The sequence below is a fragment of the Aplidium turbinatum genome, chromosome 5 (assembly GCF_918807975.1).
Source record: "Aplidium turbinatum chromosome 5, kaAplTurb1.1, whole genome shotgun sequence".
Lineage (NCBI taxonomy): Eukaryota > Metazoa > Chordata > Ascidiacea > Aplousobranchia > Polyclinidae > Aplidium > Aplidium turbinatum.
In genome coordinates this window covers 34,459,975-34,476,381 of record NC_137476.1, presented here as the reverse complement: position 1 = coordinate 34,476,381, position 16,407 = coordinate 34,459,975, and the positions used below count along the sequence as shown (strand labels likewise).

Here is a 16,407-nt window from a genome sequence, read left to right as displayed (position 1 = left end):
CGACGTAGGCAATAAAATGGTCAACGATTTCATCAACTCAGTGCCTAAGCGTTTCTTAATGGCCTTTCAATCACTCGAAGGCAGCATATTGGGGACGATGGGAAGCTTGGGCCGAGGATGGTGAGAGAGCAACTTCGTAGGCGTTCGTTTCCTTCAGTTCGATTCCTTCATACGAACCCACGGGTACTGCATCTGGGATACTGTAAGGGAATGTAGCAGTTGGAGGTGTTCTGTTCAAACTTCCGATTGGTATTTCGTAAAACGCAGACGCTGGAGTGTTGTTGGGACTATGGTAAGCACTGGCTGCCAGTTTCGGGTCCCCGATGTCTGACATTGTTCGGTCAGTGACTACGGCACTTGTACTTGGCTTATAAGGAACAATATTTCCATCTTCAGCAGTAGCATAACCTCCTTCATTAATTGAACAAGCAGCAGAGTATATATTCCCCCTTGTGTCTGTTGCAACGGAATAAGCCGCGGATGCTGTCTCGGCCGGACCGACTTCTCCGTATTCATTTTCTCCATCGTTGTATATTGCGTTGTATACGTTTATTGGAGGAGAGGAAGTGTTCGATGTTGATCTTGATGAATTAGTTGGATTTCCTCCTTTCTTTACAAGACGACCTCTCTTGCAACACAACAAGACGATAAGAGCAACGACCAATATCAATATAACGGCTACAGCAATAGCAATTATAATAATCATAGAATTGCCACTTTCTGCGATTCCCACACCTTCACAGGCCTCAAAGTCACTGAAGGATAGCGAAGACACTGGGACTCCTTCAAAACGATGTGGAGAAGCGCAAGTGATGCATGAAAGGTCTTTGAGGTTATCTGCGCATTCCTTAACGACATTGGATTCTTTATTAGACGCAGCTACTTGATACGTTTTGAAGAAGTTGCAAGTACATCCCCACTTATTTTTGGCAACAAACAGCCGCAATTTCTTTGGATATTCGACAACAGGAAACGAAGTCAAGTTGTTTGAACTCAAGTCAACACTCACCAGTGCTGTCATATTAACAAAAGCTTTTGGATTTACGTATGATATTCTATTTGAAGCAAAGCTGAGTCTTTGCACCGATGAAGAAGTTAGATTTTCATTCAGAGTAGTAAGTCTATTGTTAGACAAACTTAAGTCAGTCAAAAATGGTTGAGAAGAAATGAGAGAGGAAATGGACCCTTCGATGACGTTTGAATCGAGGTTCAATGATACAAGGTTTGAAAGTTCAAGAGAATGGGAAAGATCAATCACTTTATCAAACTGATTGTGGCTGAGGTTTAATTCATCTAAGTGCGGAATGTAAACAAAAAAGTCTTCGTCTAAATATTCCAAGTAGTTGTTTGACAGATCTAACTTCGTTAAGAAGGGGCTTTCATAGAGCAGATCATGTGGTAATTCTTTTACTTGAGTGTTAACAATTTCAAGAGTTTGCAGGGATCTTAATCCTTCTAACAAACGGGATGCTGCGACAGTTTTCACATCTTCTCCTCCAACCCGAAGATGAGTGAGATTCACATTGTTCCGGAACAAACTTCTAGGTAACGTTTGCAAGTATAAACCGCGAAGATCTAAGTATCGCAAATTGCTCGACCGACGGAAAGCACGCTGGTTGATCCATACAACATTATTGTAACCCAGATCCAAATATTTTAACGACACTGGAAATGCTTCTTCTCCGATGGCAGTGAAGGAATTATGACTTAAGTCAATGTGTTCGAGTTGAACAAAAAAGGCGTACGTATACTGGTCCATAGCTCCTTTGAACTTGTTATGACTTGCAGACAAATGCTTAAGATGTTGCTCTGGACCGCCGAAGGGGTCAAATCTAGTGCCGGCATTAAGCTCGATTTGGTTGTAATCCAGTTTCAACACTTCTAATTTTATTGTAGAAGAGAACCCACGAAACTGAAGAGAAGTGATATTATTGTGCCTTAAATCTAAAATTTTCAATTCGGTCAAGTAGTTTTCACGTCTGTTAAACTCATCCTCAATCGTTAAAATTTCATTGTTCTGAAGATACAATTCGACCGTGGATGCTGGAATCCCACTAGGAATGGCAGTAAGTCCCCTGCTGGAGCAGTCAACTGTATTTCCAACACATTTACAAACATCTGGGCAGGTGACAGTAAAGTGAACAAACTGCATGATCAAAGAAACATAAAAAATTAACATGACTAATTTCAAGATGCAGCACACCTAAAACGGCATAAAGAATAATTAATAATTCTATTTCATAAAATGAGTGCAATAAATTGACACGTACAAGATTAATTAAAAGGTGCAATATTTTAAAATGTCGTATTCAAATGCATTACAACTAAATCTTGTATTTAAAAAAGGCTAAACACCTCTTTGAACATTAAATTAGCTGTCATGTTAACTCAAACAGGAGGTTTGTGATTTGTAAATTTAAGTAAAACAGGTCAGCAATCTTATACATGCTTTTCCTTTATGCCTCATGCTCTCATACATTTTATGTTTACTCTTACGCTTTATGCTTACTCTTACGCTTTATGCTTATTCTTGTATGTTTACTATTATGTTTTATGCTTATTCTTGTATGTTTACTCTTATGTTTTATGCTTATTCTTGTATGTTTACTCTTATGTTTTATGCTTATTCTTGTATGTTTACTCTTACGCTTTATGCTTATTCTTGTATGTTTACTCACTTTTACCTTTTACTTGTGCCTTGGCGGTTAATAACTGAACGGTGTCACAGCTTCCCTCTCATCGGTACCCCACCTCATTTTGCATTCAAAAGCAAGTCACAACCTGCTTGGCACTCCATTCAAACAAAGCACACGAGTAAAGATATCACATTTTCTCGGCACGAAAAAAAAGTGTATGGTTGTTGTTTGTTCGACTGAGTTGCTTTTTTTGTGCCGGTCATAGTCATGTATGCCTCTCCATTTTGCTTGTTGATTAGTAAAACTAATTAATTTATAACAAAGCTGCTAACAACAAAATACAGCTATCATAACATTGCTTTTGCAACCTGTTTTTTCTCAAGTTTTCAGTGTTTAAACTCAGCATTTCAGCAACACTTTTCTCTAGCCCAACAGCGCATTGAAATTTCAGACACAGCTTTGAATGTAAGCTACGTATAACGAAAGAAATGAGTTGATGAGTAACTTCTCACATTTCTAACTGCTATTTACAACAAATCCTACAATCCCCTACGTCACGCGAAAGCTAATTACTCAAATGAAGCAGAACGTCTACATCTCGTTAGCCTTCCCAACACAATGGCCAGTTACTGAGAAATTGAAACGTATAATTTGAATACAAACATTATAACAACTTGCGACATTGGCTGGATCTGTTGGTGGATTCCAAACAACAAGGGAGCTCGATTCTGTTAATGTCGAATGAGTCAAAAATCAACAAATTTGTTACAATGGAAATAGGATGTAGCATCGATTGCATGAGATACGTAAGCAAAAGTGATTCATAGCGTAAAATTGCGTGTAAAATCGGAGAAACAAACTAACTCATGGTATTGTTTTTTAATAGAATTACAAGAAAGATGAGAAGGATGAGAAAGATGAGAAGGAAGTCGCTGCTAAATAAGTGATTTCTTAGATACAAAAATAAAAAAATTATCCCAAATTGGGATTCCCAATTCAGTCGTATTTCTAGTAAAGATTGCCACCAAACACTGCAATGACTGTTACAGATTACTCCAAAACTAAGGGTAAACATTTATTACCATACACGCCCATGCTGATACAATTCAACCTCAACTCCACTTCTTTGCTTCAATTAGCAAGCCTAAACAGCTGCACTAACCCAAATTTGAGAGCAAAAACTTCAGACATCACGACTCCAACAGTCACGTAAAAGAATCTGACGACATTTTTAACTCATTTGAACGGGTGGCACATACTGTGTTTAATTAAGTTTGTATTGCAATCACGTTAAAGCATAAAAACAGTATTCCCAGCAGAGCAGTGGCACTCGAAACAAATTTTTTCACAAACAAAAAGCTCAACTTAAAATGGAACATAGGCATACGAAGCCGAGCAACGTGATCAAGTTTAGCATCTTCAAGTTTATTACATTTACATAAACATAAAACTACGCAACAAATTAAGTATCGAACGTTTTCGACATCACAAGATGTCCTCTTCAGGAATAACATACATACAAATTAACTACATCTGAAAAAAATACAATGGTTAACTAAATCTATAAACAGAAAAAGACAAAAAACTATAAAACGTCACAATCCACTTTTAAACAGACAATTGTATGCTTGCGGCTCGTCTTTCTTGCTCTCTGTATTTTAAAATTAGTTTTTTCGCACCTTGCCTTTTTACCATATCATGTGACCTGTTTAACACCTTTTGATGCAGTTACCTTTGATTCTCGTGGAGCCTATATCGTTTAGTTTGAGCTAGTCAGAAGTACTGTGCAGTTTTTTGTCTTTTTCTGTTTATAGATTTAGTTAACCATTGTATTTTTTTCAGATGTAGTTAATTTGTATGTATGTTATTCCTGAAGAGGACATCTTGTGATGTCGAAAACGTTCGATACTTAATTTGTTGCGTAGTTTTATGTTTATGTAAATGTAATAAACTTGAAGATGTTAAACTTGATCACGTTGCTCGGCTTCGTATGCCTATGGTTCAACAAGACAAACTCTCTACCGAAGCTCTAAAATGGAACAGATAGAAAAGAATCTTTGCTCGAAATTAAAAACATTTTCGAAGTCTACGTTTGTTTCTAAGATGCTTTAAAAAAATAAGATTATTTGTTTTTCTGCACTAGCAAGCCCTGATAGTGGTGGTTCTTCAAAAACTCAATTTATATAGAGTAGTTGTTAATGTAGACAAATAATTTTGCTTCTTATTTTGCATATTTTAACATCCATTCGTTCTGCGTTGAACTCAACTCGTTTTTAACGAAATTTAAATTTAAACACATCGTACGATTAAAAAATACTTGCTCTTTTAATAAACCTTTTCCTTTTCTTGGACACCAGATCACGGCCCAATACAACCAACACGTTGCGTGAACAAAGCGACAACGTCTTTTCCTGTTTGCCAGCTTAAGAAAATAAATTAAATAATCGGTGGTTGCTTGACCATGCACGGATGTCGTTACAAACAATTACAAAACCCTTGACGCTACATACACCATTCATTTGATAGCTTAGCAAAGACATAAGTGTCGGTGCCAGCTAATAAGGCAAAATCTGCGATTTCTTCAAAACATTTCAGAAACTTTTCGTTTACTTTGAAAATCACGTAATTTCACAAAATCAGCTAACAAATATTTAGCGTTAGTGAACACTCCCTGGTCAGCAAGTCAGTCCCTTTATGCTATACACGTCTGCAGACGTTGAACCAATGTAAAAAGGAACTGATTGGCTGGTTGAGATACAGCATTGTAACTGTGCTGACTGCTGACCTAAACCATGTATTACTCACAATAGCCTTACTCGCCAAATTGGCAAAAATAACAGTAATTACGAAGAATTGCTAGCCTGACTCCCCAAAGACAATCGACACAGAAACTGTGACCTGATAATAAACAGTCGCGAAAAGTCGCGATTTGTTCTGAATTGGTCTTGGGGTTAAACTAAATCAAATCGCAATTAGCAAAGAATTCATTTCTAGAAAGTCAAGAACATTTTGTCTGATTCTACTTAATATTTATCGGGTTCTTCGGCATAGGTGTCACTCGGCCATAGCCCAGAGCATCATGCAAGCTCTTTTTCTCGTTTATTGACAACCGAACGATGTAACAAAGCTACTTCTACTTAAATCAATCGCCTTGCGCAGCCACCGAGGCTCAAGTCACGATTGACCAACCATAGTGGTTGCGATGCAACAGCTGATCGTCACATAAACTGGCACGAGGTTAGTGCCAGAAACATTTAAGACACTCCATGACATAATTGATCAGCAGAATAAATTAACTGCTAGTCTCGTGACGTCATTCCGACGCCAAATCGTGCTTTTTGAAGTGGTTAGCCTTAACTAAAACCAATTTCTACAAATTATACCATGAACACAAATGACAGACAAGCATACAGTTTTTGCATGACATGGTTTCAATTTGTAGATTTGCTATGATACCATTATGATCAAATGAAATTAGACTAATATTTAAACCAATAACCTTGATACATCAACGATATTTCAAAACACAACTCATGTGACCACGCCCACTAACAGCAAAAATAAACCAATCAAAGGACTGACCTTCATGTTGGTTTGAGGCTTCAGTTGGTTCACAGGCAGAGCAGAGGTAGCCACAGCGGGGTTGCTACTGACAAGGTAGAACGGCTCCTTGACTGACAAACTGAACTTCAGGATGGCTTCCGATGGGTTCACTAGAGTGCACGCTTCCTCTTGACAACAAATGGACAAGGTCTGAAAGGTTAAAGGTTACCTGAGGTCAGTATTGGTTAATAACCAACCCAACCGAGAAACAAAAACTTCCTATATGGTGTGCTGCAATGAGTTTCATTTAAGCGAAACAAAATCCTTTATTGGAATCTTAATTTGAAACAAAACTAAAATATTCTGTTTCAAATGTCCCATTAGTATCAACGTCTCAAACAGACAGTAAAGGACCATTTTCTAATCACAATAATGTTCAAAAACCCAATTGAGCATGAAAATTAAGCTTCTAAACAAATAGCAACCAAAGCAACTTTCTCTACAGTGATACCGTCCAAGTAACTTAATGAAACAATAAAACAAGACAACATCAAATATCTTTGCCTCCAAGCTTTGTTGTACGTTTATCATTTGCCAGAAAAATATTAGCGAAAATAAACGCTTAAATTAAACGTAATTTACGTAATTATTACTTACTGCATTGGCCTATTTTTATTTCCAGTATATATCTAATGCACTTTAGTCATAAACACCAACATTGTCACTGTGGTTCTCTGTCTCAGAAAGAGAAATCATAGAAGTCGTGTGGGAAGGAAAGTGAAAGATGAAATCCTTCGCGAGTACCACCCTTGCACTCACCAACTCTGAAGACAAGAGGTCACTGAGAGGGAGATTGAAGGCGGTGAAGTCTTCATCATCAACCGTTTCTACGCTCAGCATCCCGACTTGGACGAATGACCTCAGTTCTAGACGTAACGGGTCCACCGAGTACCCATCATTCCGGGCGACCTGGTAAATAAAAGAATTTTGAGCCAACGCATAAGCTAGACTTGGCTTTAAGTTTAAGGACCAAGAGGCAAATACTTATTTTCTCACAGAAGTGCACAGTTTAATATAATTACAGCTCAAAAATAATTCTCTTACATAATGATAAACCCCTCCTGAATAACTATGCTTTTAAAGAACAGTAGTTCTTGCTTATAAACCCAATTTAAACCTTTGTCCAAGTACAGCAAATACGCTTTAATCTTATAGTTATTTGGGTGAAGCAGCGGTCCGCCACTATTGCTGTCAATCCTTGCTACACCTCTGAACATATTGTTTGGGCGAGTGTGGTTGTATTTCAAGAGGATATGATTATCACTTGATTCCAAGAGGCTGATAATGGCAATCAACAAATCGTGATCAGTGTCAGATCGACGTAAAAATTACTGTTTGACTATTTCAAAGGTCTACAAACCCAAGCCAGCAAACATTGCTCCTTTTACCAAGGATAGCATCATTGAAACAATGTGAAAAAGCAACTTATACATACAGTAGTTGAGGTGCTCAAATAAACCAACCTTTCCTGGTTGGTGTCGTATTGTCTCGTCATCAAGACTCATAAAGCCCAATGCGTAGGACAGGTATTCCCGCCCATTGGCAGTCTTGCATTGATCAATCACAGGTTGGAATATCGATGACACGCATACACGACCTTGGGCTGAAAGAAAAAATCATGACAATTTGAAGTTGACGCAAAACGTGCGACATGTTTACGTAGAAACAAGGCGCTGTTACGTTGACGCAAAGCTTAACACTAAATCTTTTCATGCAGATTACGAAGCCAAACACTACGTTGCAATACGTTGAAAAACGTGAGCGCAGCGATTGTTCGTTAAAAAGTTACGTAAATACAGTAAGTGTTAACGTAAAACATATTTGACAACAACCCTATTAGGTCATATTCAACTGCAATCTAGATGTGGACAAAGCATTAAAAATTTACGATAAATGTTAGTTAGTAAGTATGCGGTCTTCCGTACTGTATTCCTCGTATTGCGAAGGTTGGACGTCAGTAAATCTCGATCCGGCTTGATGCTTGATAGCAGCTTTCCACGTATTCCTATTTTGAACGTTGACTGCCACAAGGCTCCCCTTTCAGACGTTGCTCTGCACGCTATCGCACCATCTCTTTTTTAGACGTCCACGCGGATTACGTCCTTCTTCTTCCAGCGACTGAACCTTCTTAGGCCAGGAGTCCTCTTCCATTCGTTGCACGTGGCCGAACCAACGGAGTCTCTTCCACTGTACGACCTTTTCTACTTGGTACATTCCAAGCCTTCTTCTCAGTTCTTCATCCGATACTCTGTTTGCTAGTCGCCTTAAGCATATCGAAACAAATAAACAAACATACGAAACAAGATGATATCTGAAAATTCAATATTACCTGGTACAATTATCTGATCGGGCACCATTTGAAAAGGCACACTGCTGAGCCGGCCCAATCTTGGCTCCAATCTCACATTGACGAGCTTATCAATGTGCCAAGAAACCTGTCCGGAGCCGCTGATGGATTCATTGGTGGATCTCTGATTATTAAATATTTTCTAAAAGCACCAAGTGAACAAACCAGAACATCACTTTACGATACTTGATGGATGATTCCGCCACTATTGCCTTTGTGGCAGAATTAAATACAAACTCAGGCCAAACTTTAAATTAAAAGCGAGAGCAGACATTCATATCAAAACATTGACAAACAATGAAGAATAGGTTTGAAGTTGCAACTATTTTACCACTTTGTATTTCCTAAGTATGTACGTTTTGAACATTTCAAAGACTGTTGTTATCTGTCCTTTGCACTAGCGAGTTGCTGAACTGGTTGATAACTTATTTCCTACCCTTTTCTTTGCGGCGGGAATTCCTCTCAGGCTGGACCGCTGTTGAAAAGCTCTGTTGGAATCCTGGGACTTCGTTGTCTTCAACGGAAACGGTTCTCCAAACCAAATATTAAGATCCAGTATCTTTTTGTTTTCCGGCTCTGGATAGTTGTATGTTTTGAAGTCCAAGCGAACGTCTGCATAAAAAAAAATGCAATAAAGAGCGCATATCTTTCTGCTGTAGCAAAGCATGCAGCTTCATTTTGTTTTAAAATGTTTCGAAGTTGGTGCAGATTATGAAGTCTGCTCCACGACTTAATTAAGAGCAGAGTGCCTATACACCAAGATATTGGCATGTACGCACTGGTAATACACCAAATATCTTGAACAATCTTTTTCACTGCTGCAAAATCGCTAGCCGCTAAGGACACATTATTAAAACTACGATTGTGACTATAATTATGATCACGATTGTGACTACGATTATGATTACGATTGTGACTACGATTGTGACTACGATTATGATTACGATTATGATTACGATTATGATCATGATTGTGATTACGATTGCTTTGCCAACGAACCATGATTTTCTTACCGTAACAACTCGAATTGTTGATCAAAAGCTTTCTTATTACACTTGGTCCTCCCTCCAAGTGCGTGCCATACCGTACAACCGTGGCGTCATCTTGCGCTCCGTGCGCCACCTGGAAGTCCAGAGGGCATCCGGACACTTTCAGCTCCACGGGGATGCGCTGGGAAGGATATCCTGCACAATAAACATGGATTTCTTATTTCTTGAAACGTTTCTTTGTGAGAGTCTTCTTCTTGCTTATGAGGTAGTAGCGGTCACATTATACCATCCAGGCATTGCTACCATTGGACCGTGTTGCTATCAAGCGCTGTAACAATGGCATTTCCATTGCAAAAGTAAAACTAACTTGTTTTATGTGATATTGTGATGACAATCTCCAACTTAATATCAAAGTAGATATCAGGTAGTTGTTGTGCTGCGTTATCACCTAATTTTACTAGTAATAGGTTTAAGAAAGTTTAAAGTTATGCTGCAATGTCGTCAATTTTGCTCAAATAATGTTTAAATTGCAGTATATTGAATGAACACTATCATAGTGAATGGAAGAATATAACTGAATTCAAAAGTTGCACCATGCGGTCTGTCAGAAGGGATAAACCATTTTTTCAGCCAGTAAACTTACCTCAACTGCAACCAAACCTGTGCAGTTTAATGATCATTACATTAAAAATTAATGTTAGCATTTAAATATATTTATACCTTCAATATTGAAAGTGACATGGTCTTTGTATTTCCCCCACATGTTGTTGTAAGCAATCACAGTTATTTCTTGGGACTGGTATGGCTCCAAAATACCTCGGGAAGGTTCCACAACAAATGCGGCTCCGTTCCCATCGGCCAACATCATGTTCTTGTGGTCTGCACATTTTTTTTTTGGTATGACTTCAGTTTAATATCATTTCTAATCACAGGCAATACGTCTAGACTAGTGATAGCCCTGGTACGTCGCTCGAAAGGATGCCGGTTTAATACCACTTAATAGCATGCGGCTGTGTCTTTGGCAGAACACTAAAAAGCATGCCTGAAGGTAGACACAAAGACTAGATTCCTTAACTTCCAGTCCATTTAATCTACATCTTCAACCACTGTGTGTAAAGCCAGGATTCGACAAAAAAAGCGGCGAATACTATAGGTAAATAAATTACAAGCTTAAAGGAAAGTGAAGAAGTAGGCAACAAAAGCTCATATTTGAAATGAACAATGTAGCAAATATATAATTAAGCATAAAGTAAAAAAAATGCGATTGGAATGCTGTCGAGTTATGACTAGGGGACTACCAACCTGCCTCAGCTTGTGACTGTGTTTTAGCTAAAGGGTCTGCCAGGTTCGGGGTTCTTCCGAGCATCGCACGCCGAGATTTGACGCTTTTAAAATCCAATGAAGGTTGCTTTGGAGGCGGCTTGTGTGCCTAAAACCGTAGTGTATTATCATTATGATTTATCATTATCATCATTATCATCGTTATCATCATTATCATCATTATCATCGTTATCATCGTTATCATCGTCATCATTATCATCATTATTATCATCATTATTATCATTATCATCATTATCATCGTCATCATTATCATCATAATTATCAATAGTACTACCACTATGACCATTATTATTTTTATAATGTTGTTGTTGGTTTTACAACTCTTCACAAGTTCATGATCTGACGGGGTATAGTGGCACCACAGTGTTACTATTTTCATAACTGCAATTATCTTTTATTTTCATGACTGCTATCTTCTTTATAATCTTGTTGATAGTTGTGCTACCATATAGCGATTAAGCATTTCAAGAACACTATTGAAGTCAGTGTTATGAAAACAAAACAATTCTAATCTCTAAAAGTTACTACCTTGAAGTTTTCGACACCGGCCGACCATGGCGTGCGGATAGCAGTGAGGTTAGTGAGGAAGATTTTTGAAGTTTCAGTTTTTCCAACTTTCACAGGATTGTCATAAACAACTTTGAGTTCAGGACTAAAAAATTTTACAAATAAAAGTAAAGAAATAATCTTCTGGAAATCACTATTCGTTTGAATGCAGAACTGGCATATTAAAACTCGAATACACCTCATTATTTCGATGGATACCACGATAACTCGTCCATACTGATGTCTTACTTTTTATAACGAATCTCCACGTCACTTCAATCAAAATCTTACCCTTCGTAAGCAGGTGTGAGCAGCTCCACAGATAAAACCTGCACGTTGGCATAGAATCCCAAAACAATGGGGTGAGCCATTTCTTCAACTGTGCAGGGCAAGTAGACATCTGTCATTTCGCCAGGAACATGACCGGTAAACGAAACCTTTAAAATTAATTCGCTTATTAATTGAATTCAGTTCCACTCACAACGAAATTGACATGACTTTACAACAGTTTTTTTTTTTTCAGGGTAAAGTTTTGATCACCCTCATTTAGCGGTTAAATAAATCAATAAATTACCCCAGTTATCGTAAACCTGCTCGTGTTGACATAAATTAAGAACATATGAATGACAAAACAATAAGATAAAATAAAAAATAAGGTTATATTCCCTATCAGTCTTCTGATTAATAAAAAAGTTGAAAAAAGGCATTTAATAAATATGTACTCACGACCGCCATTTAGCGATCGAAAAATGCAGAAAATTACCTCAATAACGCGTTCTTCCCTTGGTGCAAGCACACCCGCGCTTGGATTGGGAAAAACCTCGCAATTCTTGTTGCCTTTAAACTTCTGGAAGTTAAACGCTGTGGGAAAGCAGGTCTGGTTGATCAAAATGGCGGTTCCAATTTTGGGAACAGACAGGAAAACATCCTTCATCACCAACGTGCAGTCTTTGAAACAAGCCTGAGGTACAAGAGTGTATATTTGATATATTCACTTGTGCAATGAAATATCAACACGACAAAAAAAAAAACTCAATTCTAACCGTCAAATCTAACAGAGCAAAAATTCAATTATGTACTACTATCCAAAAACTTGAACTTGATTCAATCATTGTGAAATATTGTGCCAATAAATCTGTGACTACATTAATTACATTGGCCAATAAATTTGTGACGTTTGCATGGATTTGGATGTTGGATGCATCATTATTTTTATATCAGAGTTGCCAGGTAAAAACTTCCACTTGTAGCTATAAAGCGTTCCGAATGGCAACTCAATCCACTATATGTCGGGTTGCATAAAATGCATTTAAAGTAGAAAGAACCCTCCCCAACCCAGTTAGCAACTCATGTCTATTTTACGTTGATTCAACGTCTGTAGACGTCATTCCAGAGATAAAAAATCATTTCAATGAGGAATTAAAAACTAAATTTTAAATCGCAACTATTTCCCTTCATGCATCTTACTTGCGGAGTCTGTACTTCACCCTTGACCCCCACACTCGACCCTTGACCTCCAAGCACTTTGAGATTGAGGCAAGTACTTAACGACTGGCAATGGCTCGGATTAAACGTCACTTTGATTTCTTGTTGTCCTAATGACGTCAGTTCACCGCTGGATGGCCAGATGACAATCTCGGAGCTGAAACGTATGCCATGATGACGTGTTTAACAATTACAATCACAGTACTAAAACAACAGCCATAATGATCTAAACAAATGGCCACAATAGATTGAATACCATAAAAGCTTCATTATTGAATTAAATCACAAATGATTGACAATCTGGCTCGATCTAAAATATAACCAAGAAGCGGCATTTTTTACATATTTTGAGACCTAAACAGCTAAAACAATTAACTATTTATGACAAGATTGTAGGCAAAATAAAACGTGAACAACTAGAACAAAACACAAATGGAGTAACCTAAAACCGGACAAACTTCGAAGCACCACATTTTCTGCAAGTTTCTATGAACAGAAAGAAACAAAAAGGCATTATGCGTTGGCCCTTTTGCTTAGATTCAACGATTGGACTTGAAGAAGAAATAACTTGTGCAACTTTGCGTTGTTTGAAGGTAAAAACAACGCTAAATTTAAAACTTTTGAAACTGATCAGATACAAAAGGTTGAAAACAGCATAAAACATTTACACCGTACGCAAAACCCCAACACACCTGTCTTCATCCTGTGCGGTCAAGGTCCACTGCGCATTCAGTTGCGTAGTGTTTCGAATGAAGAGTTTCTCTGTCGGGGAAGTCCCAAGCCGAAGCAACCCGAAGTCCAACGAAACGTTATCTTAAGAATGTTAAAAAATATTAATTTACGAAAGATTTTGTGCACAATGAAGCGCATCTTCTGATTCCCGACTCATAAAAGTAGTACAACTAAATGAAACATTATGTTTTTATCTCCATTCCCATAAAAGTAAATTTAACTGGAAAGTAATAATTGCTGAACAAATAGCCTGACATCTCTTTTGCTGCTGTCCATTGCAGAGAGTTTCGATGCAGCTGTAATAGAGTGCAGTCGAATACACTGCCAAGTGTTAAATCTCCCAATACACAATGCTAAGAGGAAAAACGTTTGCTGTCATGTTTAGAGAAGTCTTTGACATGACAAGACAGATTATCGAATACAGGTTCATCTACCCAGATGAGGGCACCCTGTGAACGAAGAGTTCCTACTGGGAGTGCTGGTGGCCAATAACATATCAAAACAAAACTTCTCTGTGTCAATTTCGTTTCAAACCATCTTTTTGCAAAGTGAACTTCAATTCGCTAAAAACATGTTTTGGTCTTTCGTTAGTTAAACGTAACACTTTTGCCTACAAGTTACACACGTCTGATTTGATTACTCGCATGGGGTTCCAATCAAATCAGCACTTTTGTAGCCTACTCTTCACCTCAATTACATGTTTGTGTTCTTTTCTCACTATAAATTGCGTGGCGTTTAACATCACTTGACCAGCTCAGTGGCCGAGTGGTTTCGCCTTCGACTCTGGTGCTGGTAGATCTGAGATCGATTCCAGGTCGGGTCAAACCGAAGACTTTCAAAACGGTACCGATTGTGTTCTATCCTGCATAGCGCAGTGAGAATGAGTCGGGTAATAATGTGATAACATCGTAAACCTGATATAAATTAAAAATGAGCCCTGTCGCTAAAAGACCTTAGCTGTTGTAGAGCGACAATAAATAAAACCATAACATTATTATTATTAACATCACTTGAGGTGAGTCTACCACTGTAGCACTTTGAATACAATATTTCACTTAGACTTATGTTGCCTGTTTTGCCTTATTCTGTCTTATGATACAAGTCTGGTAAGAATACAACAGTACTAACTTACTAATAAAGTTAATAATACCTAAGTTAATAAACTAATAACTAATAATATAATAATAAAACTAATGACATAATTAAATAATAATATAACAATACTAACTTAACTAATAAAATTAATAATAACTAAGTTAATACACCAGAACATCCACACTGACACATTAAAATGCGACTTCTGTATATCCTACCTATCACAACCGTTGCACCCTGGATGTTTGCTGTGACGTTCAAGTTCAAAGGTTCTTCTTGATGTTCAATTTTGCAGGTGAGGTCACAGGTCAAAGGTCCCGGCTCCAGTCCTGTAACTGTGACCTCAAAGTCCCCAATATCGCCTGGGTTAAGCAACCCAATCGGGGGCTTGACTTCAACGATGTTTGGGTTGGTTTCGCAGGACCATTCAAACTGGACTGGAGCTAGGCTGTTAACGTTATCATCATGAAATGTCAGATTAATACCAGTATAATAAACACGATATGAAGCTTATACAAATAAAATTATTGTAGCATGTGGTCTAACCTAATCGTTTATATTAAAGCATTGTTGTGGTTTTTACACGTGTCAGAAGAAATTTCTCTTTTATCATATAAAGCTAGGTGTATTTATCATACAAGTGTTGTTGTGGCATAACAATGTTAATTGTAGTTAGGAAAAAGGACTTTTGTTGTCCAAGCCCCTGTAGCAGCGATATGGAACAGTCAACGACTTCAAGATAGCCCATTAACAAACAACTGGAACAACGAAGTTACAGATGAAAAGCTATGTTGTTGTCGTGTTGTACTAGTAAGTGTACAATCATCGTGAAATTTTGTCAAACCTATCTAAATGTAAATACAAAAACTTTTCACTTAAAACAAAATATACTTCTTAAACCTCACGACTAATCAGCAACAAATTTACTTTCGTCCAGAGTCAAAATGCTTTCCGAACATGACAAGCTTCTGTACCTGTAGTTTGCCATTCTCAGGGGGCGCCGAACAGTTGTACCCACAAGGATGTTCCCAGGGATGACGATCACTGGGGGGTGCACAACTACGGAGTAAGGGATGCTCTCCCCCGAGACTTCAATCTCCAAAGAAATGACTTTTCGTAATGTTGGTATTTTGGACGCCGACGAAGTCTGAAGATGGACGTAATTCACAACACAATTTGATTTGTCACGTCAACGTCAGATACAAATCAAACCATTCTATTTGAATAAGCACGTTTTAAAGTTCCCAGCAAGAGTGAAACAGGCTGCTGAATTTATTGAATTGTCATAACTATTCCTTCAAATTGGCCTGTTCGAATTTTGCTTGGTATTGAGCATTCTTGTGGCAGTGTTACTAAAGTAATTTTATAACTGACTTCAAGTTTTTATCATCTTAGTCACAGTAACTTGCAAAATCATAAAACATCAGGCTGAATAGTTCTGTGTCTTCTATTCGGTTAATTACGAGTTAATTGAGTAATTTATGATAAAGGTAAATCAAGATAAACACTCCGCCAGGCATTCCATTCCAAATTTTTATGCTGTATGTTATTCTGAGGATACGCATTGCTATGATGAATGAAAAGTTAGTGAAGCAATAAAAACAACTTATATATATGTTTCTGTCATCAATTT

General features: G+C 37.8%; 1 protein-coding gene across 1 annotated transcript in view; it reads right to left on the bottom strand.

Annotated features, from left to right (window-relative positions):
- LOC145769998 (deleted in lung and esophageal cancer protein 1-like) overlaps nt 1-16,407 on the bottom strand; it is a 74,588-nt gene that overhangs the window by 47,094 nt on the left and 11,087 nt on the right. Inside the window, exons 17-31 of the mRNA XM_082581573.1 lie at nt 15,749-15,921; nt 14,993-15,222; nt 13,640-13,760; nt 12,930-13,104; nt 12,226-12,423; nt 11,754-11,899; nt 11,445-11,568; nt 10,878-11,004; nt 10,296-10,454; nt 9,600-9,770; nt 9,023-9,198; nt 8,569-8,710; nt 7,703-7,842; nt 6,999-7,148; nt 6,219-6,389 (exon numbers count right to left, since the gene is read on the bottom strand). Of these exons, the coding sequence (XP_082437699.1) occupies nt 6,219-6,389; nt 6,999-7,148; nt 7,703-7,842; nt 8,569-8,710; nt 9,023-9,198; nt 9,600-9,770; nt 10,296-10,454; nt 10,878-11,004; nt 11,445-11,568; nt 11,754-11,899; nt 12,226-12,423; nt 12,930-13,104; nt 13,640-13,760; nt 14,993-15,222; nt 15,749-15,921 (2,403 nt within the window). The remainder of the gene's footprint in view (nt 1-6,218; nt 6,390-6,998; nt 7,149-7,702; nt 7,843-8,568; nt 8,711-9,022; nt 9,199-9,599; nt 9,771-10,295; nt 10,455-10,877; nt 11,005-11,444; nt 11,569-11,753; nt 11,900-12,225; nt 12,424-12,929; nt 13,105-13,639; nt 13,761-14,992; nt 15,223-15,748; nt 15,922-16,407) is intronic.